Source organism: Paramisgurnus dabryanus, chromosome 6 (genome assembly GCF_030506205.2).
Source record: "Paramisgurnus dabryanus chromosome 6, PD_genome_1.1, whole genome shotgun sequence".
Taxonomy (NCBI): Eukaryota; Metazoa; Chordata; class Actinopteri; order Cypriniformes; family Cobitidae; genus Paramisgurnus; species Paramisgurnus dabryanus.
Window position 1 is genome coordinate 22,858,144 of NC_133342.1, and position 27,794 is coordinate 22,885,937.

The window sequence follows — 27,794 nt, forward strand, 5'->3', positions numbered from 1 at the left end:
TTTATTTGCCTGCCTCGGTTGTTTAATCTGGTGTTTGTAACCGCACACATTTTCAGCTACAGTACAACGCGGAAAAGAAAGGATAAGCGTAGGTGTTCTGTCCTTCTGGTAACCTCAAGCTGTCTGAATGAGGTTTTTGCGTCTTTGCATCTCAAATGTGAAGGTAAAAACAGTGTCTGAACCACATGTTTTTTTTTCGGATTCAAAAACAGCAAGGCCACTGGCTACACAATGCGCACTCATCTTAAGGGGAAAAAAAACATTGATTGGAAACACTCTCGCTTTATCCAGAGTCTGCTGCGGAGTTGCCATGGCAACCTCGCAGAGATGGCAAACTTGCAGTTCTTTGCCTCACATTTTCAGTGTCTGGTGCTGTGAGTTTGCATTGTGTTCAGCTAATGTTCAAAATCATTTCCTGTGTTTATAGCATGTGAAGGATCAACAAAGGTAATGGTACATGAACTAGCTGTCTTGGTGTGTGTCTTAAACTTTCAGGTAATATATGCTGTACAAAAGTAGGCACGTATGAATTCAGTGTCGCTGTTACATTCATCTGGTTGTTTTTTAAGGCAGGGAAGCTACGGATGATTTCTCGTAATCAGTGGTTGGTGTAATAGTGTGTGAGTAGTTATTGAAAGCTGAATCTGTAGAGCTCATCTGAATTTGTTCTGGATCATTAGACAGGATGTGATCGTTTCTTAGAAGTCTGCAACCAGTTTCCAGAAGCCACCTTCATACTGAAAAGCCGCCTGTTGAGTCACTGAACGACTGGGCAGTGATGCGGCAAGACAGCTGCCATGGGTGTCAGGGTCAACCAGTCTGTTTTGTATGGCATGCTAACTGGCAAAAAGTGTGCAAAAGTTAAGCATAGAATATTTGCATTCTGCAGAGAATATGGTATAAACAATCTAAAAAAGATGTGACATGCCATATTGCCAAGAAAATGCAAAGTGTATTAATGGAGAGACCTGCTGTGCTGAGACTTATCTCGACTGCAATGGATGTCATCTCAGTTAGAGAAGAAGACCAAATTTTTTCCACCTTAGCAGGTCATGCCTGACAACCATGAAACGGACTTGACATGGTGTCTCCCCCCCGCTGCTTATTTGTGGAGGATGCGTTATCTTTGCCAGATGACCCCTCCATCTGTCTTCAGTTGGCCCTCGAATGAACCAACACCAACAGTCCTTGTGATTTTCTATATAAGAAACATTGTTTAGAGCATCTGGTAAATCTAGATTTAGGTTATGACATAACTAATAATGGAACCAAAGACCAAAAGTCCTTGAGCATTGTATACGACCATCAGGCATTTTGTGGCAAGTTGCTTAATCTAGGAGACAGATGGTTTGGATGTATGTTATGTTATTCTCTGCCAAATAACATACTGAATAAACACTGTGTGGTTTACTTTTTGTCACTTACTTTAGTTTCAAATGACAGATTCCCAGCGATTAAGGACATTAAAGGGACACTCCACTTTTTTATACTCATTTTCCAGCTCCCCTAGAGTTAAAAATTAGATTTTTACCTTTTTGGAATCCATTCAGCCGATCTCCGGGTCTGGTGCTAGCACTTTTAGCATTAGCACAATCCATTGAATCTGATTAGACCATTAGCATCACGCTAAAAAAATAACCAAAGAGTTTGAATATTTTTCCTATTTAAAACTTGACTCTTTTGTAGTTACATCGTGTACTAAGACCGACAGAAAATTAAAAGTTGTGATTTTCTAGGCTGATATGGCTAGGAACTATACTCTCTTTCTGGCTTAATAATCAAGGACTTTGCTACCATAACATGGCTGCAGGAGGCGCAATGATATTACGCAGTGCCGGAAAATATTCCCCTGCTATTGAAAGATACTAAGGGGACTATTTCGGTTGCTGCGTAATATCATTGTGCTCCTTCGTACACAATGTAACTACAGAAGAGTCAAGTTTTAAATAGGAAAAATATTGAAACTCTTTGGTTATTTTTGAATGCGATGCTAAATGGTCTAATCAGATTCAATGGATTGTGCTAAGTTGTGCTAAAAGTGGTACCGCCAGACCCGGAGATCGGCTGAATGGTGCTAGTACTTTCCAGTGCTAGATTTATAAACAATCAACCTTTTATAGATGGTCTGGTGTTAAGCAGGTGACAAGCTATGTTTTAATGCTGTATTTTTAACCTAGAAATGACACAATATGTGCAAAATCCTAATGACAAGCTTGTATAGCAATGGAGTAGAGCTCTATACAGAGATCTCTGTTTGCAGCATTGTTAATCCATTTCTTTCAAATGTTTCAGATTCTTGGTAGCTTTGGTCTCTGATACATTACAATCCTCTTCGTTCTTTACTGGGCTCTTACGCTGCACTCCTAACACAATGTCTTGCTCCTCAGGGAATGCTGTATGAGATGAAGGAGGGTAAGAATCTCTTCCTCAATTTAGGTCAGCTTTCTGACCTACTTAAGACCTACTGATTGGACTCAATACTGTTAACCAGACCCATTTTCCTGGAGGAATGTGTTTTATCCATACCCAGTGTAAAACATTACGTTTTGAGATATGAAGTGATATTGTTGCAAGAGAACCTTTTCTTGTACTATCATAATATGTGATTTGTAAAAGCTAGCTAGTGCATTTGCTTGAGATGTAGGCTACCTTAAAGGTGCACTGTGTAACTTTTAGGAGGATCTCTTGACAGAAATTCAATTTAATGTACATAACTATATTTTCACTGGTTTATTAAAACCTAACATAATGAACTATGCATTTAAACCTTAGAATGAGCCATTTTTATCTATTGGCGCTTTTCCATTGCATAGTACCCCATGGTTTGGGTCAACTTATTTTTGGGAGCTTTTCCACTTGGTGCAGTACGTAGTACCCGATAATTTTTTAGTACCACCTCGATTGGGGTTTCAAGCGACCCAGCTGATACCACAACGTGACGCGAAAACACTGTAGATCACTGATTGGTCTGAGAGAATCGTCACTACCAGCGGCATCACTATAATGTAAAAGATTTGCTTTACCTTCATGCTAGCTTGCGTTGTCTCGAGTAAAGCTGTTGTCATCTGTGCTTTGCTCTAAGTTCCCAACTCCCTTTTAGATGGAAAACATCCACAGGTTGAGAATTGGGAACACAATACCAGTGTATTCCAGACTTGCAGTTTGTGGCGGCACATTCGCGACACTCACGTATGCAACTTAGCGCGTCAAATGATGCCACAGGTGTTTGTACAGAGACTGTCAGGTGTGACAGAGGTAGTGATAAATGCGATGTGCAAACATATATTTTGGTGGTCAATTTTAATTTTGTGGTGGACGGAGAAATAAATGAATTTATGGGGATGTAGCATTCCAACAACGCTCTCACTTGTATGATGCCACAGTCGTAGGCAGCGCAAATACCTGTATAACGACACGCCTATAATCCCTCCCACTCCAAAATGTTATTAAACTCAATGGAAAAGCTAACCAAGCCAAAGTGAGGTGAGCTGACCTGACCTAAACTGTGGGGTACTATGCAATGGAAAAGTGCCATTCATTTTCAGACGATGACATGTTTGTCCTGTGGTGGCTACTACAGTATAGCTTCTCTATGCGTTTTGAAAGGGAACGGTAAGCTGTGGACTGAGCCATATTGGTTGCAATTCCCAATATTAGCACCTCCCTAATTAAAAAACAGCATCAACCCAGCATGGACCAGCATGGGAATTATGCTGGTCTATGCTGGTTTAGCTGGTGGTCACCAGCATACCAGCACCAAAACACAACATATGCTGGTCTTGCTGGTATGACCAGCATGGCATGCTAATGGTGGTTTGGTGATGGTTTAGCTGGTGCTAATGGTGGTTTGATGCTGGTTTAGCTGGTGCTGATGCTGGTCTTGCTGGTTTTTCATCAGGGCTTTAACTATGCTAAGTTTGCATTTACTGGTCTTAGCAAACAGTCTCATAGTTTCAATTGGGAACAATAAAACAGTTGAAAAATATTTAAAATTTAACTTAAAGCCATTTTATGTTTAACCTCCACATGTAGACATCAATTTTTTATGTTTCCATCATAATATTTAATTCTGTGTAACTGGAACATGTTGTACACAAACATGGACAAATACACTGCTTCATGTTCTTAGAAAAATATTTGGTTATTATATTTATTGGTTCTTCCTAATCCCAAAATAGCTGACAGAAATCTGAAAAAAAGACAAACCAAATCCTGGGTCTTAGAAGGATAAATAATAAAGATACACATAAGCTTTTTTGACTTGGCCAGAAACCACAAAGCAATCACGCAGAACAACCTGCCAACTTTCTAGCAAGTGCACTAACAACTACTCATATCACCTTAGCAACTGAAAACCTTAGCATGTTGGCCAACACATATGCCCAAGTATTGTGGTAGAGATTTTTGTGCAGGCAAGCACCACACAAATTTGCTTCTAAGTAGATCACTTCAAGACATTCAATAGCTGTTCATGGCATCATGCAAAAAGACAGCTTAAAAAAATTATTGTTTTGGATGTAATTCCAAACATTTATTTCTATATATATATATATATTAAGACATATCATCCTCAGTCAAAATACATTTCTAATTAAAATCCCACAAAGGCTCAACTTTCAAATATCTGTCAACATATTTTACATGTTCAGTCGAAAAGCCATTTCACTGATATACCATATCGGGTTTTGATCACTATAACAAAGCAATTGTCTTTATGGCGCTCAAATAATAACCCTGTAACCTCTCTCATATCTAAACTTAATTTAAACCAGTGGTTCTCAAACTGAGATTGTGCCAGGAGGGCCCAGTTTTATGAAATTATTAAATTGATACTTTATTAATCCTTTAACTACTTTGTATAATGTAATATATTTTTTTTTATTACAATTCTAAGTTTAAGATTTTATGTTATGTGTTTTCTTTTGGGGGGGGGGGGGGGTGGCACAACAAAATATTTGAGAACCACTGATTTAAGCGTCACACAAGTTAAAGTTCCAAATATCTATTTACAGGGTACAAAGATTTCATAATTATTCAGTTGATTTACCAGAATGATTTTAAGTATAAATCAAGTTACCACCCATCACTATTAAAGATAAAGAATTTACAAAAGAAAAGCAAAACAAAACAAATTCTTACAGTAAATACAGTAGTAAATCACCATGCATATGTAAGGACAGGTTAAAGCCAGAGTTTGTAAACCAACAATTATACTGTACAAGACATATATATATAAAACCTTTAAAATGTGTTGTTTCTAATTCACTCTGTTAAAACCGAAACATCAAAATATAATAAACAAACCAGTTTAATAAAAAAACAACATCATATAAATCAAACTGTACATGAATCAACTAAATGTACCCATCGATTTGTTAATAATACATTCTTATTTGGCAATCTTTTACAATATGATCCTAACAAGGATGTAAACAGTGTGCTAGAAATACAAATACACAGTTTAGAACTGTTTAGAAATACACGTCACACAGGACAAACCCTAACATTGTATATTTGGGGTATTTTATGAAAATGTGTTAGTAGGCAGCATGTGTTGTCATGCAATGACTGTGCCAACTGCCCATTGCCATTTGGTGGCACAGATAGTGGTTATTTAATGTAAATACACACTTTAAGACACCTATCAATTCTGCACCATTACTATAGCAACAAGTGTACTTTTTTCTGCACAGTTCTCGCAAGACACAATTATTCACTAGCTAAAAAGCATATCATTTGTTGAGGCACTCTATGAATATGATTAGTATTTTTTTAGATGCTTAAAAAAATAAGAAATCAATTCCCAATATACTTTGGGGCGCTCCTATTGCTCTTAAATTGTGAAATTCACTGCGATGTGCAGCAGTGTGGACTATGAGTCATTTGTTTATGCCCACACACTTTAAAATGGAGAGGAGGATGCACCTTCAGTGGCTTTATAATTTCATTCTGTCAGACTAAATGGGGGAAAGGGATTCACAATACTTTGCTGTAAATATACAGCAATAAGTCATAAAGACAATTACAACGTGGTTGCAAATCAATAGCTAAGATACTACTCATTAGTACGAGAAAGTTATATAATATAAAAAGGCAAATGACATAAATTTCTTAAGAATGTATTGTTCTCTGCATTATAATATTAAAAGCGAAGTCTTTCTAATCATTTATTGTCTCTATGCCAGCAAAGAGCGCTTTCAGCTGTCTGAATTGAAATAGCTCATTCATGGTCACCAAAACACACAGTGCATGTGGTTAAACAAGCCCCCCAACCCATCTCCGGTGAACAAAACATCTCTGTAAACATCCATCACAATAACATTCTCCTATTCGCCTAGGAGCTCTTACCGAACGCCTAGCAAAAATGTTTCTTTGCCGGATATTGAAAGCAATTATCAGCCATAAGCAATGAGTGTACATACAGTATACAAATAGTTATATTGAGAAAATATATATAAATGTACAAAGTTGTGGTATGAAATTGTTTTTGAAAGCACCCACGTTGCCATGAGACAACAGACATATTCCAGCAAGACGACGGATCTGATAGCAAAGCTTTATAATGAAATAGGCAGAACACACGATCACCTTTACCAAACAACCTCAAATTTTGTGCTTATTAAATGTATTAGTAACAAGAGACCAAGAGAATGTAATGTTGACTGAAAATGCACGGCGCTGCCTTGTTCTAAAGAGTACAGGTTTGTCAATGTGGATATCCCGATTGGCTCTACTCAGTGTCCCAAAGAGTATCAAGTCTTTAAAGTTTGGAGAGCAAGGCAACTCTTGGGAATGGTCAGGAAAAATGAGACGCCCTTCACTCTTTGAAAGTCAAAATGGGGGGAGGTGTAGGAGAGGATTTAAAAAAGTGAGGCAGGTTCCTGGTGTTCTCAGGACTGGGTCCTCTGTCTGGTAGCAGGATAATGTTGCCCTTTCTGCGTAGGGTGGAGTCTCGACTAGAGGTGGTGGAGAGCGTTTCCGAGGTGGCTTCGCTGCTCCCTTCCACCGGCGTGACTCGTATGGTCGTGATGCTCTGTTGATGGTGATGATGGTGAAAATGGGGGTGATGTGGGTTGCTCATGTCAGGTAGACTTCGAATGCCGTCAATGGAGCCGTAGCCATCTTTCAACGACTCGCAGCTCTCTGAATCCCGGTTGAGGTCATTGAGCTCCAGGGACTGGCGGATGCTGATGCGTTCCTGCGGCTTCCACCTCCAGGAGCCGCTGCCGTCTGTGGATGGGGGCTTAACCACAGGTTTGTTCTTCGGGTGGGCTTCTACTCTAATAATGCCTGCGTTGGGCTCCTGATCCATCAGGGCTTTATAGCGGATGGAGCCGGTACAGCTCACGGTACTGGCATCACTTTTAGGACTGCCGTGCAGCATACCCTGTTGCTTGGACATAGCGATGACCTGCATGATACGCGGCTGGCTGTTAGTCCTGCAGACAGTGCTCTTCTCTGCCACCTTCAGCCATTTAGAGCGTGCAGTCCCGCCCCCTCCACCATCATCAGTCTCCTCCTCACAATCCTCCTGAGGGGAAGAGCATGTGTTCTCTTGCGTCTCCTCTGGAATATGCACCAATTGGGAGGAACCTGGTCGTGATTGGATTGATACCCTGGCTCCACCCGCAAGGCCACCTGTATTATTATGATTGGCTAATGGCACAGTGCTGGCGGAAAGCTTCATGTACTGCCCGGGAGGTCCACCACGGAGCTCCCCATCCAAGCCCACAGCAGAGGGCTCCGAACTGCAACGGAGCTCCATGTTGCGTTGTGGAGACTGCCCAGCTTCTGTCTCCATTACCTGCAGTGACATCTTGCGGTTCTCGTTCTTGATTTTCCATTGTGAGAGCAGCTGCTTGGAACGTGTAGAGTCCATGGAGGTATGGATAGCAGCGTGGCGGCGAGGCACAGGTTCCTCAACCCCTGTCGAGTGCACGCGAGGCAGAGTGTTACTGAACGTCACAAAACTTTCTTTGCAGATTGGGCTTGGTGGCGTAATGCACTCCACCTCTGTGCTTGCCCTCTTCAAGGACATGGAGCTGTCTCGGGAGGAGGGTCCGCGAAGCAGGATGCTCTCAGAGCGTGCCGAGGTGGGACGTTCTCTCATGCTAAAGCTCTTGGGTGGTAGATAGCGTGGTAGATCTGCGTTCAAGTTGGGTAGTGTTCTCAGAGGCTCTCGCATGGCAGGTGGTGGCACTACTGGTTGGGGCTGTGGTGGAGGTTGTGGTTGTTGCGGTTGCCGGTGATGCTGATGTTGATTCTGATGTTGATGTTGATTTTGACGTTGATGTTGTGCTTTTAGAGATGTGTCCTCGCTGGTTTTAAAGTTGCCAACTGCGTACAGACCCTAAAGTAGACCAGTAAGTCAGCATACCACAAAACAAATCAACAGATGACATATCAACCCATTTAGTACTTATGAAAATTTGACCCTGACTGTGAAATTCCGACTATAATAAGTCTCATACTTTTATTCATAATAATGCACAGAATGCATGGAAATATTTGGGTCTTTGGCCTTTCACAGTCAAATAGTATTACACACCTAATCCATTGTTCAGATTAAGATAATAAAAAAAAAACTAAACAATAACACCTGATGTACTGATTTACCTTTTCTGCTATGATTCTCTTAAGGCGTTTCAGTGAGAAAATTGCAAGCCCTTAGAGCACATTGAGTATAGATGTAGGAAAGAAAGTGTAAGAAGAAAGAAACAGTGGGAGAAATATGAGGGTGTGTGTGGGTGGAGAGTAGGAATGGAGCCACAAGGGATTTGCATGTGTGAGCTATTTTAAACACTAATAAAACACCATTGTCTTACTGCTCCACACTAATTGTTCACAATTCTTCTGACAATTCGGGCTTGATAGAGCACTCCCAAACTTTCACTGAATTATGAAGTGAATTGTTACAGTTTCTGCGACAGCAGCACTCACCAGGTAAACAGCGATGCCCCCTCCTATGAGAAAGCCACAATAGACGTCTACAGCATGGTTCTTGAACTGAATGATGCGAGTCAGGCCACATATAATTCCACAGATGATGAAGGAGAAAACCAAGAGGGGCTTTAAGAGCTTAGAGTTGTCAGTAAGAGTGGCATTGAAATACATCTGTGAAAGAGAAGTGTATTGATGACCAAAGAAGATCAACTTTATGCCTGAATTTTAGCAACCGTGCAAGTGACAGTAGGGTTATTTGGCATGCGTGGTATCACATGAGTCGAGAAAAACGAATTACTTACGGAGATGTACACAGCCGCAAAGGCTGCCAGAGTGGCATGCTGAGATGGGAAAGACTTCCTGCAATGAGGGACAGACAGATCATTAGGTTTTGTTGTTGACCCTGAACATATCAGATGATGTACATAGGCTATGAGTATTTATGTATATCAGTATTTGGACCAGAAGGCTTTTAGTTTCCAATAATGATCTACAACAGGGTCCAACATTTACTGGTTGAGACAACTGCTACAGGCCTGGCTGTGGACGTTATACCAGATCTTTGAATTATACCAGTAATTTGAATTATTTCCATTATTATTATGTTTTCATTAAGATCATTTACATAATTAGTTATATTTAAAATGAGCCAACTTGCAGTGAAATGTGAATGACACATCCAGTAAAATGCTTTCTTTAGTAGACATTACATTAGCAGCAGTCAGAATGTCATTCTTACACTATTATGTTGCAATTCTCTCCATAGAAAGTACCACTAGGCACTGCTAGCCACATTTGGCTCTTTACAAATGTTATTTTTAGACCCTGGCTACAGGTATATCTGAGTATGTTAAAGTCTGCCAGAAATGCAGCTGGATGGCAAAACCAATATTTTTAAGACACGTTTTAAAGGAAAACACCACCATATATATTCATGTTCTTACCTCAACTTAGACGAATAAATACATATCTATCTTTTTTCGATGTGTGCACTTAATCTTTGAACAGCGTGCCGCGAATGTGTTGGCATTTAGCCTAGCCCCATTTATTCCTTAGGATCCAAACAGGGATTAATTTAGAAGCCACCAAACACTTCCATGTTTTCCCTATTTAAAGACATGAGTAGTTACACGAGTAAGTATGGTGGCACAAAATAAAACGTTGCAATTTTTTAAGCGGATAAAAATGAGAACTATATTGTATAGTGGAAGAGCACTTAGTTTGCAGCACTTTGACCTCAGCGAGCAGTAACATCATCACTCCTGACTACCCCCTCAGCTCGCTCAAACCTCCGTCAAAGGCCCTGTCCCAAATGGCACACTCCAGACTTGTGGTCCTCATCAGAGTCCACACTTTGATGAAATCACGTAGTTCAGACTTTAGGGACCCTTGATGCGGTCCACGTGGGTGCACCAGAGTCGTGTTTGCCCTTTCGCAAGGACTTCTGGGTTGGTAAAGTGAGCGAAGCCTGCTGCAGTGCGGGCTTCACTGAAGACCGCATCAAGGGGGCAAAGGAGGCGCTGATGAGCACACTTCAAAGCGTAAAAATTACAGATGGGACACCCTACGGACTCGTAGACTAAGCAAGAATGTGCAATTTAAGGCCACGAGACCAAAAGTCCACATGAAGTGCGCCATTTGGGACAGGGCCAATATTACTGCTCCCCAGGTTGATGTGCTGCAAACTAAATGATCTTCCGCCATACAATATAGTTCTCATTTTTTTATCCGCTTCAAAAATCGCCATGTTGTATTTTGTGCCACCACTTGTGTAACTACTCATGTAAAAGTCTTTAAATAGGGAAAACATGGAAGTGTTTGGTGGCTTCTAAATTCATCCCTGTTTGGATCCTAAAGAATGAATGGGGCTAGGCTAAATGCTAACACATTCGCGACATGCAAAGATTAGGTGTATGCTTTGAAAAAAGATAGGGATGTATTCATTCATCTAAGTTGAGGTAAGAACATAGTATAATATTGAAAAACTGTGGTGTTTTACATTTACCATACCATATCCTTTTTGTATGATTCTTCGTACAATTTTTACACTACTCAAAATGTCTGCACCAAGTAGCTATAATTGGGGCCATTGACAGTGTATGAAATGTGTAGATGATTGAAAAGCAGAGCTGCGCAAATGGATGCATGTGGGTGTGCTGGAAAGAAGAGCCTGGTTGTGAGCACCAACACTGAACTTTGTGTGGGTTTTACAGGAACACCATGTGCCAGAGAACTTATGGCACATTCATTCTACTGCCAGCACATTTATGTAAATCATTCAGAAAAATTATATATTAATCTAATGATCAAATAAAATTTGTATGTAATTTTGTGTATTTGTTATAATACATTGTGTTTGCGTGGTTTATCGTTAAAAAACAAATTATTTTCCACAAACCGTACATTTTTGTAGCTCCAGATTTTACTCTCTTCCTGAAACGCACAGATTTTAAAAGTGCCGTGTCCCTGATTGGCCAGCTAATCTGTATGTTGTGATTGGCCTGAATACCTCTGACGTCAACCAGAAATGTGACGCTTGACACCATGTTTGGAAGATTCGGTCACAATGAAATGCTGACAGGAGTTAACATACAGGCTGTGAGTCTGAAGTGGGAGGAATTATAATAATATCAGTCTTTACTACATCACCATCCCAGGAAGTTAACTGTTGCCTACAATCCATGTGTTTTTTGTAGTCCAAGAAAAGAGATTTACGTTGGAGACGATAACTGGCGTCATAGTTTACTTCGGGGTTTGTACCTTTTGCATATCGTTATGTACTAATACACACTTACACACCAAAGGAAATGTAAAAATGTGAATTGGACAATTGGTGCTCTTTAAATTGTAATCTTTCCAGCCAAAAATACATTTCTGATGCCCTAAGGCATGGCATGAGTAGGGAAGGAGGTAACATCAGAATACTGGTCTAAATACAAGCAAGATGCAGTTGAAGCTACTGTAAATGGCTGGTTACCCTGTTAATGATGTTCATTGGCCAATCCATATATCATCCAGAGTCATTTAAGCTAGTGGAAACGGATGAAAAAATGAAAATAAATTTGTATTGAAATGATGTTCTAGAAGTGAGCTGCTTAAGTGACCACTCAGGTTGATTCAATTACAGTTATTGTTCACCTCTGTGTCTGTGACTTTTAAAGGATTTGTGTTTAACAAAAATTTGGTAAGAAAGGTGACTAAAAAACAGGTAAAAAACAGCTAGTAGTCTACATTAGACACAAAGAGTAATTTCAGAATTCAACACAGGTCCACTAACCTGCCAGCATCAATGGCTACTGAATCAGGTCCAGAGCAGATGTCATCCACAATGAAAGAGCTCTCATCACAGGAAGTGTTGAGACTGGTGTAATTGGGCTTGCACACAGTGAGGAAGTAGGGGGCGTGGTATCCTGTGGACAACTGGATGATGTCTGTGATGAGTGCTGTGATGCACAGACCAAACACATGAACCCCTGAAAACCAGAGACACAAACGCACAGGTACACACACACACGCACACACGTTGTTATTCCTTGCATAACCAATGACATCTACTGTTTTTATATTGAGCTAATCAGTATCTGCTTAACCTACAGTAACCCACAGAAATATCTGTTTGCATTTTTTGATTTGCATTAAAATATTATTTAATATGTTTAATAAGCTGGTTTCCTGCCGGGGGCCATTTCAAGTTATCACAAGCAGATTTTTCTCAGTCACTTTGAGCAAATGCAAATATTGAATTTCATAAGTAGCAATAAGACTTCATAAGCTTGTGATAAAATAGATGGAGCTTTCATTATTAATATCAGATCTCATATACAAGACAAGATCTTCAAAACAGACAAAACGAGTCAGAAGTATTTTAAACTGTCTTTATCAATAGTATACGGTTTGAGGGCAGAAAAATATACACCCACCCACAAACCTTACAGCCCGGCGGATGTACGAGTTGAAATTGCAGCCTGCAGCATTTATGTTAGCCTCTGTTTTGATGGCAAGATTTCTTCTGGCCAGACAGCAGTATAGGATTCCTTCCCCAATCATAATCTGTGGGAAGATGGTCAACTGTGTTTACACCAATAAAGTAAATCGACAATTTTTAGCGGCCTTCAGAAAACCATCACAGAGACATCAACTCCATTATTGTTATTATACTAATCTGTCCTATCCATCCAATCATTTACAGCCATGTGAGAGAGATTTCACCCGAAGCTCACAAAATAAATGGGGGAAAGGGGGGTGTTTTGAAAGTAATACAGATTTTAGTTAGACAAGGAACAAACCAACATTGTTATGCAAATGAAAACCCATGTAAATGCGAAGGTGCGTGTGCTGTCGAAGATGAGTAAAACTATGAGAAATATATAATAAAAGAGTGTGAAAATATCCTGCTGCGATCACGTTTGGTATTCACAGACAGTCCAATGCAACATAGGCGCTATAGCATAACAGGTGGAGATATCAGCAGGACACACATTCACACGCCACCTGCTAACACAGGCTTTGTGTTAAAGCCCATGTTGATGGCCAAAAACCTGATTTAGGTAAAACGTTCCTTGGCAGTCGAGAATGACTCGCATGTTTGGGTTAAGGTGGACATATTCTCAATGTTTCACTGCAAAACAAAACTCCTGAAAAACAATATAGATGACTAAATATATTTTATCAATTAAGTATATGTATTTCTTGTAAATCAAACCCATGACCTAGGTGTTGCTAGCGCTCTACCAGTTGACCTATAGAATAGTTTTTGTATACAAAACATCCAACAAACTGGGTTGTGATCCTTCTGCCAAATTAAAAAATTACAAGCCAAATATAAGATTAACTAATTATTAAATGATGTACTTATCAGTGGCGGCTCGTGACTGCTCTTCTGAGGGGCACAAATTTCAAATATGTGTTCGGAGTGTTATGTGTGTTGCCAGTGTTTTCAAAATATGTGTTTGTTGCGTCATGTCAACCATGTGCACTGCGTGTTTTGTCAAATAAGTGCCTGCTGCACACACGTCAAAACCGTTTATGATAAAAGAGACGCTCACTTTCACAAAATACATGCTAGACACTCCCTTAACAGTAAACTCTGATTACGCCATGAGATTATGCGAGTATCTGGCAAACGCGAGCGTCTCTTTTATCATAAACCCTTTAGATGCGTCTGCAGCAGGCACTTATTTTGACGAAACACAAGATGCACATAGGATCACTCAACGCGCAGAACACATCTTTTGAAATGATGAACCACACACATGACGGGCTACATGTTGTGATGAACTTTGCATTGTGCGCCCTTTAAAAAATAAGTCACCGGCCTTCACTGGTACTTACCCTCAAGCAATCCGAGATACATATGTCCATCATCTTTCAGATGAGCACATTTGAAGTTATTTTAGTAAATTTCCAAGCTTGTAATGGGAGAAAAAAGTAGATAAATTCTTCACAGAAATAATCCACACGGCTTCAAAGGGTTAATAAATGTCTACTGTGTGTAATCGATGTGATATTGTAAGAAAGATATCCATATTGTAAACTTTATAAACTATAATAACTAGCTTCCGGTAATCACGCCATCTTGGACTTGGAAGTTTGAAATATGGATATTTTTCTTACACTATCGCATTGATTATCCACAGAAGACCTTTACTAAACCATTGGAGCTGTGTGGATTACCCCTATGAAGGATGAATGCACTTTTTGAGGGTTGAAAGTCAAAAGTTGTTCCTTGTTTTCTACAATTATAAGCTTGCAAAAGCAAGGACATACAGTAAAAATAACTCCAAATGTGTTCGTCTGAAAGATGATGGACATACGTATTTTGAATTGCTTGAGGGTGGGTAACTTGTGGGGTAATTTTGATATTTGGCTGAAGTATTCCTTTAATTTGTTAACTAAGGTTCGGGAGCAGTGTCACGACTCAACCAATCATCTCACTCCCCTGAATTTACATATATCGGGCATTATCTTAAACCCACCCTTCCCTCCTACTCTCTCCTCCACTCATTTTAACAAGCCCACCTTAGCCCCATTTTCCTCTGTTCACCCTTCTTCACCCTCATCCTTACATCCAAATCAAATACCCCTCTCTCTTCCCTTCCAGGTTGCACTGGGGGGCTTAATATCTCTGCCTATATTTATCCGAGAAGACAACCCAACTCTAAGTTTTGTCTGGTCTTCTACATCGGACCCCAAACCAACCTGGCTAACACCCCATCCCTTTATCTTACTGTACTTCTTTCCCTAATTCATACATTCTATACAATAAAACATTTCTGCTACACTCGGTTGTGCTGTGGTGTGTCATTGCTCTTAAATAGTAATTAAATGAGCACAGCCATATTGCACATAAAAATACAAATATGTCATTAAACATGAAATGAATCTGCTCTCTGATGAGTACAGCTATGATGGGGTAATTCATAATAGTGTTATGGGTCCAACACTTATGCAACACAATTCTGAAAGCCATTGGGGAAAATATGATAACAGCTGTGACCTAGTGACCTATATAACTCTTAAAAGCTACTAGTGGCAAACATTTTCCAAAATTTTAAACGTGCACTCTTGAAGAAATGTGACGGTCAAGGATATTTCTACTAATTTCCACCATGCTTATACTGTACGCAAGATGCATCCAAAAGCAATCTAAAAACAGTGTTTCTGTGTCAGTGATGCTTATACAAACTAATTTTTTGGCAGGGTTACACAGATACAGTTTGCACATTGGGGTGAATAAACCACAAAAGACATTGTTATTAAAGATGCCGTATATAAACAAACTGTAGAAGTGCACCGCAATATGCATTCTGCAATGGTTTGCAATAACATCATTTATCAAATTATCTTCTACATTATTTATCAAAATACTTCCATAATATTTGTTTTCCTACTATGGAAGTCAATGGTTACAGCAGATGTGTGCTACCATCATTTATCAAAATATCTTCATCAAAATAAAACAAAACTCATACAGGTTGATGGGTAGTAAATGATGAAATTTTCATTTTTTTGGTGAAGTATCCCTTTAAGTATAATGTGTTAAATACAGGTCACAAATTTACTACCTTCAACTTATAAACTGTAGTCAGAAACTATGGGTACACTGTCAAAGGCGAATGCATTAATATTCATTATTGTACTTTTAAACAGAGATCAAACAGGATGCCTGAATACATCAACTGTGTCCTTCAGACTAAAGAAGAGTTAGAATGAGAAACAGGTGCTTACTGTTGCTGCTGGCCCAGCAAAAGCCAGGCTAAAGAGCATCAGAAAGGGAACAACCTCCTTTGTGGGCTCAATGTAAGGCATGCTGAGACTACGATCATTGCAGCTGTACCCCGATCGCACCGGCTTAAAAATGTCCGTCAACTCCAAGAAATACAAACTGACCACAGACGACACCAGAATTGGGAGCTGTGGAAACATAACAGAGAGGATATGATGTATTAGATGGGACTTGTTAACTAATAGGCATGATATACCTTCTGTACAGAAGGTTTATTTTCAACCCAGCATTGGGTCAAAAATGCACAAACTCAGCATTTTGCGTTGAAACAACCTACACTGTAAAAATAGCTGCAGTTATGTAGCTGGGTGCAGTAACTTACTGTAGAAGATAAAGACTGAAAATGTTTCATGTTCATGTAGCTTTGAACAAACTGTTGCCAGTAAATAACATAAATGTAAAATCAACAGTAAGGTACTGGCAGCTAGTTGCCAGTTATACCCAGTAATCCTGTAATTTCTACAGAAATTTTTTACATATGTTCAATTAAAACCCAACGGACTAGGTTCATGCCTTTTTGACACAACGCTGGGCTCTTTCAAGCAACAAAAATAGAAACTTTTGTATGCAACCCATTATACGTGACACAGTTTCACACAACTTAACAGGAAGCAGGCAGCAGGTAAGATTAATATAGTTGATTGAATGAAGACAAGAATGGAATAAGCAATGGTGAGTAATGGAAACAGTTCATCAGATTGGCACTTAACTTGAGAGTAACAGAGTCTTTGTTTTGCAGGTGGTGAATGAGGATACGAAGAGGAGGAATCGAGGAGGATGACAACAGGATGAAGAATACAGGTAAGTCCTTAGGTAAGTAGCACCAGACCAGACAGTTAATGAATGGGTAAGTGCAGTTTATAAAGGGAGTGAGATGATGGGGCACAGGTGATGAGGATAAGTACTCCGGTGAGAGTGAACGAGTGAATAATGAGGATGATGGTGCCGGTGATGGAGTCCCGACACACAGTCTGTGAAAAGCCAACCAAAGTAATTTTTGTGATTTACTGTTTTCCACATACACTCTAAAAAAATGCTGGCTTATTTTAGCCTAGCAGCTAGGTTGAAATTAACCCAGAAAATGTTTCTATTTGACCCAACAATGGGTTAAAACAAACCAATATTTTAACTTGAAACAACCCAGTTTTTTGTTTTGAAACAACTCTGTATAATAAATGTTTTTTCCAGTGTAAGTCTCTGGACATTTATTTTATAATATTAGCTTACAACCTTAAGGGTTTCTGCAGATATTAAATAGTCTTAATTAGGGCTGCCCTGGACCAAAGATTTTCTTATTCAATTATTTTTTTGACTGACTATGGCCACGTCAAAGTTTGAAATTAGTGATTATTGGGTAGATTTATCTGATACTATAACTATTGCTCAGTCATTTTGTAATTAATAGTTACCTTGTTTTCAGACCTTTAGTCATAAAGTGCTAAGTAACACCACAGGTGTCATGGAGTCACTCAAACTACTTTGATTTACTAAGCTATGTAAATACTGTACAGTACTTCTCACACAAAATGCCGTTTTTCAGAATGTTGTTGTTCAGACGTGGTGAAAACAGAAATGCCAAAGTAGCATTTTGCTACAAAGTAAAGTTGGATTATATCACTGACAGGGTAATCAGCCAATCATAATGTTCTGAAAGCTTGACCTGCTCTCAAATGAGTAATTGTGTTTTAAAATCTGTAGAGGTTACATCCAACTTTGCTCAGACAAGCATCTGTCATTTTTTAGTAATCGTTAATTATCTAGTTCAGATGTGTTCGTTTAAAATTAGAAGCTTTGCAGTACTGTGAATCTCCATTAATAGTAGTCTCACACACCTGCTTTAAGACCTCTATAAAACAACACACACACACGTTAGGAAAAAAATGGTCAAAATATGTCCCCCAGCTGTCACTGGGGTAGTACCCTTTAAAAAAGTCCTAATGTGTACCATTAGGTACAAATATGTATACATTTGGTATCAATATGTACCTTTAGTATATATGTCTTCAAGCTGCTAATAAGCTCTCTCTTTTTTTTGGTTGCCAAAATGCTTTGCATGAGGCTGTTATTTTAGTTTTATTTTGTAAAGATAAAGACTTGTTAATGTTTAATGTTCATTTAACTTTAAACAAACTGTTACCAGTAAATAACATACATTTAAAAATCTACAGTAAGTTACTGAATGGCCAGTAACACAATGATACAGTTAAACTAAAAACATTTGAGGAGCTCAGATGCAAAAGCCACTAAACGCCACCTGATGATATTAACCGAATGCTCTCTGCACTTATTATTAATTTATCAAATATTTTCACTTTAAATCCCCCCTTTCAGAAATACTGGTTTGTTGGTATCCATTAAGACCCTAATAAAACATGCTAATTTAAAGGTCCTGTTCTTACTGTGTTTTTGAAGCTATGATTGTGTTTACAGTGCGCAATATAACGTGTTCATGTTTCACGTGTAAAAAACGTGGGATTTTTCACACAATTTACTAATTTGTATAGCGCTGTTTTCACTGTCCTAAAAACGGGCTGATGTCTTCCTTGTTCTATGAAGTCCCTCCTTCAGAAATACGTATCGAGTTCTGATTGTGTAGTTTGTTTAGTGTGTTGTGATTCGATAGCAACTTAGCTTGCCGCTAGCTTAGCTTGCTGTTATCTTAGCTGGCGACTGATGTATTCCTGTGGGCGGACGTTAGTCAAAGGCTGTTTCTCAATATGCATTCTTCAGCGATCTTGCGTCCTTGTGTCCTCGCTATACCACATCATTAACAGTCGAAGTTCAATTCCAATTCTCAAGAACGCAAGTACAGAGGACGCATGAAAATACCCGAATGAGTTCTTGATATTGAGGATGCATCGAGTGCAGACTTGTGCGCTGAAATCTGGGGAGGTCAGGTGACCAGCAGGAAGATCGCACACAACTCAATTCTCACAAGTGTGTTCTGTGTTCTCGCGACCTTCTGAGTTCGTTCTTCCAAGGTGGCAAGACCAGTCTCCACGAGAACACAAGTCCGTTCTTTGCATTATTGGAATTGAGAAATGCCCAAAACTATTCTAGTGACGTCATTAAAGCAGGAAGTAAAGGGCTGTAGCCCAAACCGTCCCTTCGCTGTTCAAATTCTGTTAAAGAAAATAAATCGCCTGGCAGTGAACTTTGAGCTTTATCATTTTACAGGTATTATTTATGCTATTATAGCAGCATTATACACTAACTAGGGTTTAAAAAATGGGATCAGAAAGAACGTGACCTTTAAAAAAAAACATGTCAGACGAACTTAGAGGGTTTTGCATCTGAGCTATTTCTATTTGTAATTAAAAAACAGACTCATCACATCTCCTCTCAGCTCTCTTTTTAATGAGAGGTGTGTATTGTTTTTGAACTGTTATTTAGGCCTATAGCTTAGAAAGAAATCACAGACAAAAGTTAAGACTTATAGAGCACTCCTACAGAAATCTGCCTTTGGTAACTGCTCATGTGCCAAACCAAGACACCTTATAACACACTAAACAAATACAAACATGAGGGCCAGAACACACAAAAAAAACAGTGTGAATAAAAAGAAACACATAATGGGTGTGTCCCAGATTGCACACATATGCACTATTCAACGCTACTTTGTAACGATAAATAGTGTATATGCATTGAAAATTCTATCAAGATTAAGTACATTTTGAGAAACATATTAGACAATAAGAATTAAGTGGGGAACGCTGAACAATTCATGCCCTCACATGTCACAGTTTTGCTTGCGTAGCAGAGGAGAGTAGGATCTGTCTATGTCATTACAAGACAATAAAGGTTATTCTGAGGTGAATATGCATGGTGTAGATCTGCTTTAAATGTTTTATATTTGCTGTTGTGGCCCACATGGTTCACCCCATATTACCTTAAAAAATAAGTCAAAGATAAGTTGTAAAAGTGTTTACCATGGTGCAGTTCCCAAGACAAAATATACCATGCTGTGCAATGCAAAGTGGAAACGTGCCACTGTAATAAATAATTACAAATCGTGGACAGCCAGGATGCAGATCAAAAGTGGGGGATTAATTACTGTAATCATCCCCCTTCTAAAATGGGAAAAGCATTTTCAGGAAAAAAACTGCTGTCTGAACTGCATCCAACAGAATTTACTACACAGTGTATCTGCACAGATACTCATAATGACCTCTGAGGATTGCTGTGGTAAAAGTTGTTGTCAAACAACTAAACACAAAAAATGCACAGTAGCATATATTTTGTTTCAGGCATGGGTCAAATATGATTTACATACAAATTATTATATTTATACAGATGTTTATACTGTATCTGCTTTTCTTGCAGTATTTCAATTTCCCACATTTATCTATCTGCAAATGCCCAAAGAGATAAATGTGAAGCCAAAAAGGATATCTACCCAAACAGTATCTGTTTGATTCACTACATCCTGTCTTAGCAATAATGAAAATCAACTTGCAAAACCAAGAAACTCGGGTGATCTCAAGCAGCAATTGGGATTGACATCATTTGTCAAGTAATACTTTGAACTTTGAAGGCCAGACACCAGTGTGAAAATTAAAGAGCTGTCAGTTCACCATGAAGTTTGTCAGAAACTGCATGGCTTTATTGATGTGGAGTACGCTATTTCCTGCTCAAACCATTCTGGTAGTTTAAATTGCTAAGCGAAACACTGAAGTTAATTAGGTGAAATTAGTGAAGTGAAATAGATTAAATGACACCATTTTGATTTATTCTCAGCTTAGGACAGAAGGTCTATGCAGCAAGGCAACTTCAGCAATCAGGTCACACTGAGAACATGATACAATCTTGTATTATTATACTGTCTGATCTAACAAAAACGATTCTTTCTGTTGACAGAATCCTATAATTACTTTGATCCTAATGTTGACAACTTAAGATGGAAACAATAATGCCTTATTATGCAATCTCTCTCAGTGCCATATGACCAAAAAATGTTCAACAACAATGTTCACATAAACCTTGAGTCAATTATTACATTTTCACAATTTGGACCTGAAACAGTGCCTACATGAAATGAGGTTTGTGATTTATGGCTTCCAGTAGTTCATTATGAACTCAGGAAATATAACATTTAGGTTTGCAATTAAAAAAATCATCAGAGCACATGAATGATGAATCTGACATCAGCATCTCCATGACACCAGTCAGTGATGAATCCTTATCCTCATCCTTATCCTTATTTCACTTGGCCATCATCTACTTTCCATTACATTAACATGTCATGTTAATTCTGAGACAGACAGCATATGTGCCTTTGAAAGACCCTTTTAAGGGGGTGTTCATATTATATGCATGCATGATGTCTCAACCCTGACTTGAAAGTAATACTTTATTTGAGAATGGTCAGATGAAGGCCATATTGTCTATACCGTCAAGAAAAATAAGGTTTTAATTTGCATAAACTTAGACAAGACAGGGGAAAGATGCGCATGCACGAGCAACATTTAGCTCATTTTACAACATAATGTCTAACAGATACAATACTGTGGCATTGGAGTCAGGAGTACAGTATGTAAAGTTAGAATGCAGTCATGCAAAAGGATTGATCATAAACCGGTCAAATTTGTCGAACGTGACCATGGGTAAATGAAGATCATAACCAAATTTTCTAGTATTAACTGAGACGTAATACTTGCATATATAGCGATATAACGGTCATGTAAACCCATGCTTGCGCTTTTCAAGTCGGCAATAATTATACTGACTTACCTCAACGAAATAAAAGCAGGGTAGCAAGGTAACGCTGTCTTTGGTCATCTTGCCTTTGAGTCTTTCCTTGGCAGACATGATAAACAGTGCGTCCTTCGAAAACGGTGTATAAAAACCACAAAAACACTTAAGTCCAGGGAATGTGAATTGATCCCTATGTGTAGTGATTGCGCTCCTAGGCAGTCGCTTTCTACATCCCCAATCGCGCTTTTACTGCGGATACAGACACACGGAAAGATGCTGTATCAATCCAGGCTACATTCCTTCATCGCCAACACCGTCATGACTTAGAAACCATGACAACACAGCATCAGCATCCCAGAGGACGTAGTAATAGAGAAATTAACGAAGGCTTTCACCCTTATTAATGTTTTACACCAGCCTTCAAGTCTTGTGATTAGAGGCAATGCTGATCGAATGACGTCAAAGGTGTGCTAAAAACCCATTTTCACCCGAAGCGCGCGCACGTGTGTGCGTGGTGTGGGGTGTTCACGCTTGTTAACACATGATTGTCTAATGTTTCAAAATATGCCGTAGAATGAAAATGAATTGGATTAGGTTTTGTCCTTATAAAATTGTTAAAATTTATAATCGATTTGGGGATGCTGTAGTAGCATATACTGTAGATGTGTGCTTATATAGTAATTAATGTAATTCTAAGACTCACAAACGTTTGGCATTAATTAACTATCGTATTATAAAGCATTAAGAGTTTAGGCACAGCCTATGACCAGACCAAATTCGTTTATCTGCAACTAAGAAATGGTTGTCTCTTAAATGTTGATCTTCTCCCTAAACGTCCTACATTTAGACAAATTAATAAACTGGCAAAGTAAAAACCTAACATAAACTCTGCTTCCCGTTTCTCTTCGCTTCAGAGGGCACGTACACCATCTAGTGGATCTTTCATAATAAGACAACTTTGCTGCAATTTTCTGATGGGAAATAAAAACATTAGCCCCCGGTTTCACACAAGACTTAGGTAGTCTCACACGTTTAAGCTGTCTCAACTTAAAATAACTCGCACGTATACAGATCTTAAAATATGCCAGTGCAATTGTTTTGTCAAGATACACACCAGTAACATATTTTTCTAAGCCATGTTTATAAAAATACTTAAACGTCTTAATTTAAAAGGTCTAGTCCCAGCATTTCTTAAGTGGCTATAGTTTTGTCAAGACAAAAGTTAACTTGTGTTGTGGTCAGCATTACATTCTCATCCCATCTCACCAACAGTTTAATACTTACTCGCACATCCAAACGTAGTCAGAGAAGTGCCTCATCTTATTTCCAATCGCATGAACGTTGCAAAACAGCAGTCGCATCCTCTTAATGAATCACTCAATTTGCATCGATGATATGCGCAGGTTGATAAAAAATGAGCGGGTGCCGGTTAAGAGTCATCCAAAAATATTTTAATGATATTCGGGCCGCGGTCAGTCGGTCGAGTTTAAAAACTATTTTGAACAATTGGGGCGCGTTAGTTGAAAATGTCGGTCGGGAGTGGGTTGTTTATGCAATGACCCGCGCATCACTGATTCGCATTGGCTACCCGCCAATGTGGCTGGTAGATTGACAGTGTTACCCGCCAATTGCAAAATCCACCTGCATTTGGCGCGTGGTCGGGTGTTAATTTCATGCCCTGGTCATAAGCATACTGCAACAATTTACGATTAACTAAGTATAATAGTCAACTTTGTAATTGTTAATATTGTGAAATAAGACAGTCTTGATGACGTATTAGAAATACGACATCCGGAGGCTGCAACCTTCAGATTGAGAAATGGCTTCTGCCACGACGAGTTCCTCATCAGAAAGTTGTAACATGACTGCGTTTCTCCCTGTTGTCTCAAAATGTTGATCGTTTAGCATTTTAAATGTTTAGTTTTTAGTTTAGTTTTAAGGTTGGCCAGTTCCTTTCCTTTGCGACAGTGCTGCGGCGCTTGTGGGCTCTAGGGGCGCTAGAAGTGAAAAATACGTGTCTAGCACCCCCTAGTGGCCAAAAGTTTCATGGTGTCCCTTTAAATATATATGTTGCAAAAGCCAGATATGTTAATCTGTGTTGTAGCAATGGTTACATCAGAAAATAAAATTGATATGAATATGATATGAAATATGAGCATATAGCTCCCATAGTATTACTCTTCCTCAATGTTTGTGTTCCTCAATTGATAAAAATGCATGTCTGCCAAATGCATGAAACATTAAAACATCAATTCAGACTTTATATTTACATTTGGTTTCCACGACAGGCCATCCTAAGCTGTAATCGATCTGTCTACAGATCACATCACACGTCACTAACTAATGACAAGCTGCTAGAATCTGGAATCCAAAACAGCAAAAATACTGAACTGTAAGATAGTTTTGGGTGAAGTTTGACTTACTTTCCTAATATATACTAATCTCATACTGTCTGTACGATATGTATTAAGTATGATATGGCTTATCAAAACCAAGTAGTTACTGCTACACTGTTAAAACATCAACTTTATTGATATCTTATTCTGTGCACTTTTTCTGGCTTTAAATATTGCATTCCAATAGAAGACGGAGGTGTCAACTAATGTCATGAAAAATCCTATTGCCCCCCAATAGACTCTATGCACTGTCACTTCCGCGTTTTGTCTCAGTTGTACTGTAGCTTCCGGCGCAGCGCTTATTGCACACTGTTTTAATAAGCGCTGTCAGCATGTCATTTTACACTCGCTGCTTGCAAGAGCTTCCCCGGATTACGGTGAACGACGTCAATCGAGTTGTGAGGTTGGCATCTGTCACTCCTTCTAGTAAAAAGGAGAAATGATTTAAATGGTACATTTCGAGTTACATCGACAACTTTGAGGGTAAGTATTCACAAGCGTACAAACTAGCTAGGTAACGTTTGTAAACGTTCCTTAGAGTCAGAGTTTTGTTTTCTTCCTATTTTACCTTTTCAGATTGTCTGTTTTTATATTTTTGCAAGTGGTGTTATCATGTTAATACACTTAAACTGTCACTTTGTGCATTTTTCAGTTTCTAATAAGGATCAGATCTATGAGGAAGACAGAGAAGTCACATAGAGAGTAGGCAGACAAACATAGACATGAATGATGACATGTTGTTCATATTTTAAGTTTATTGTCTTATTAAATTTATAACAATTTCTTTAGTACATGTATGCAAGTATCTTAAGTAAATGTGTAGCACTTTAAAAGCTAAATAAGTCATTGTTTATGCAAATGCTCGATAATTTGGGGTCTTTTAATTGACATTTTGTCATATTGTCCCAGTGCAACTGTTCTTGTGTTGCTGGCACTGCACTGTGTAATCACATAGTTGCACTACTGTACCAGACAGCACATTACTCTCAGCTTGGCATCAGTGCAGTTCCTCCAGTGAGCAGCTGTACTGAAACTGAGCAGAGCTGGCACAAACCAAGAACAATGGTAAGTTATTAAGATTATTAAAATATGCATTGCTTCCCTGTATCCTTAACTTTGTCTAATTAATGAGATGACCAAGACATATATTGCTGGTTTCATGGTACATATCTGGCACATTCATCCTAAAATTATCATTGGTATTCCTAGGGAGTCCGGCCAGGTCCTGTCACTGGGATGGTGGTTTTATCTGCAAGACCTAAAGAGAGGAAACTTGCTGCTGGTGTAAAGTGGATACTGCAATCAACTATAAATGAAGAGTTTCGTTGCAAAACAAGATAAATCCACTTTTTAACATTTTTGTCAAAAGATGTTTATTATTATGTTATCATGTTATTATTTTGTTTTATGGTGCTACTTAGCTGTAATTTTTAAGTTATGAAGGTTTAAATAAAAACAAACCAACTGCAGTTGCATTGAAATTAATTGGAATGCACAACCAAAAAACGAGATTTCTGAACAATTAAAAAACGGTGGTTATCTCATTTTGCAATGAAACTCTTCAAATGTAACCTAATAGTGTAATATGCAAATGTTTACGGTTTAAACAAATTGACAGTTAAAAAATTATGGCATTTATATACCCTTATGTAATTCCGGACCCATATGATTTTATTCTGGGACATACAGAAAGACATCTTCCCAGGTGAAAAAGTGTACTTCCATAATGTACTTGGTCTTTTTTTATGAAATGTACTAAAATTTCTTCTTTAGTACCTCCTATGATAAACTTGAGAACATGTAAGTGTACTCAACTGTGCAATTTTTTAGACATCAACAATATAAATTAAAACACACCTTTAAGATACTATCTCTCAAAACCTAAAGTAAACTCAAACCCTACTTTTAGACAAAAATGTGTTTAAGTTTACTACAATTGGTAACTACATACATTTCAGTTCATATTCATGGTATCTCAAAGCAGAATACACACAGTTGAATACACTTAGATGTTCTTAAGATTATCCATAAATGATGACAGAATTTTCATTTTTGGGTGAACTATACCTTTAGTAGTATTTAAAGTTATTTACATGTTTACATTAGTGGTGTACATTAAAACTGCATCAAAATTACTTATTTACATTGCTGCATTACAGTTTTTACTTTAGCATTGTGAAAGAAATGCTTCTGTTACTCGAATACAAAAACATACATAGCAAATACATTTAATTTACATATGATTCTCTGCCAATCAAAATGTATCCATCTCATACAAAGTCTTTAATCCGTTGCCCATGCTTTTACCAAGGGCCCATTCTGGTAGTTGACAAGAAGGCAAAGCAACAGTGTATAGCTGGTTTATGCTTCGTGTGATTGAAAGAGGGATGACAGCATCAAACAGTTTGTGTTGCTTCACCCTGCGGATGATACCCTCAACGTGGACCCTCAGACGAGCAATGGACTGCGTCTTTCTTACCTCATCAGCCGACATTAGGGAGTGACCCTGTTAAAGTAAAATGCAAAAATCAGTTTACATTCATAAAAAGTACTACATTTGTGTTCCTTACCCCTCCCCACACATAATATATATTAATAATGTAAATAAATGATAGGAAGAAATAAAAAATATATATTTACAGATGCATTGCCTGTTGCTCCAACTTCACCACTTCTTGTAGCTGCTTTTGCCCTTGTCACACGAACCATTCTGTTGGTTGCAGGCTTAATGAGTCTCCAGAACGCCATGATATGACTGTAGGTCACAAACCTACATAAAACGTTGGGCATGTTTGAGATAATATACATCTAAGGTAATGTAAGCCCAACAGTTTTAGCTAACTTTCATACCGAAATGTAAAAATCACACCATGTCTTAATATGTCATCTTATAATAATGATATTAAAGCATCTGGTAATTCCCTATCTTACCTAGTAAAGAACCGTATGTCAATGACATTGTCATCGTCAGATGCAGCAAAACGCCCCAAGCAAAAACTGTGACGGACAGACAGCTCTTCCACCTACTTCTTCAAGCGCTCCACCTCCTTTCGGAGTTCTTCAGTTTGATCTAAAGAAAGATCGACTGCCGCCGGAACGGGAGATGAACAGTAATTATGTTCGCACCTTAAAGCGTGTTGAACTCATAACTAAAATGTTGTATAAATATAACAAACTAAAACTATTATGTAACTAAGGTTGATAATATGTATAATATTATAAATTGCAATCGCTAGTTAGTTGAAAATGATAAAAAGACCACACTACCACCACGTCTTGCTATCAGATAATGCTAGACCGGAAGCCAGCGTAAAACTGAGATTTTGCCTTTTGTCTTTGGATATTTTTCTATATACTGTGTCAATAAAGGTTCTTGAGGCTAAAGGGCTAACAGAAGTCACTTTTAATGACTTGGCAACAGAGCTTAAAAATCAGGGTAGTCCATTTTTATAGTGGTGACTGAAGACTTCGGTTGT

At 38.5% G+C, this 27,794-nt stretch overlaps 1 protein-coding gene and 2 long non-coding RNA genes across 4 annotated transcripts; 1 reads left to right on the plus strand and 2 right to left on the minus strand.

The window, feature by feature from the left end:
- Window positions 1-4,933: 4,933 nt before the first annotated feature.
- Window positions 4,934-22,415, minus strand: plppr4a (phospholipid phosphatase related 4a). The gene is made up of 7 exons (XM_065276112.1): window positions 21,959-22,415; window positions 16,171-16,356; window positions 12,864-12,993; window positions 12,221-12,416; window positions 9,246-9,303; window positions 8,941-9,114; window positions 4,934-8,350 (listed from the first exon to the last, which is right to left on the minus strand). The coding sequence occupies exons 1-7, from the start codon at window positions 22,034-22,036 to the stop codon at window positions 6,818-6,820; spliced, it is 2,355 nt and encodes a 784-aa protein (XP_065132184.1). The 5' UTR covers window positions 22,037-22,415; the 3' UTR covers window positions 4,934-6,817.
- Window positions 22,416-24,557: 2,142 nt separating this feature from the next.
- On the plus strand, window positions 24,558-25,777 carry LOC135766712 (uncharacterized). The gene is made up of 4 exons (XR_010541800.1): window positions 24,558-24,801; window positions 24,971-25,020; window positions 25,228-25,383; window positions 25,528-25,777. It is a non-coding gene; the product is annotated as an uncharacterized lncRNA (long non-coding RNA).
- Window positions 25,778-25,783: 6 nt separating this feature from the next.
- On the minus strand, window positions 25,784-27,620 carry LOC135766711 (uncharacterized). 2 transcript variants are annotated; one of them, XR_010541799.2, is made up of 4 exons: window positions 27,586-27,620; window positions 27,250-27,403; window positions 26,959-27,088; window positions 25,784-26,824 (listed from the first exon to the last, which is right to left on the minus strand). It is a non-coding gene; the product is annotated as an uncharacterized lncRNA (long non-coding RNA). The 2 variants fall into 2 exon arrangements; XR_010541798.2 differs by having other exon boundaries at window positions 27,250-27,620.
- Between the last annotated feature and the right edge of the window lie 174 nt (window positions 27,621-27,794).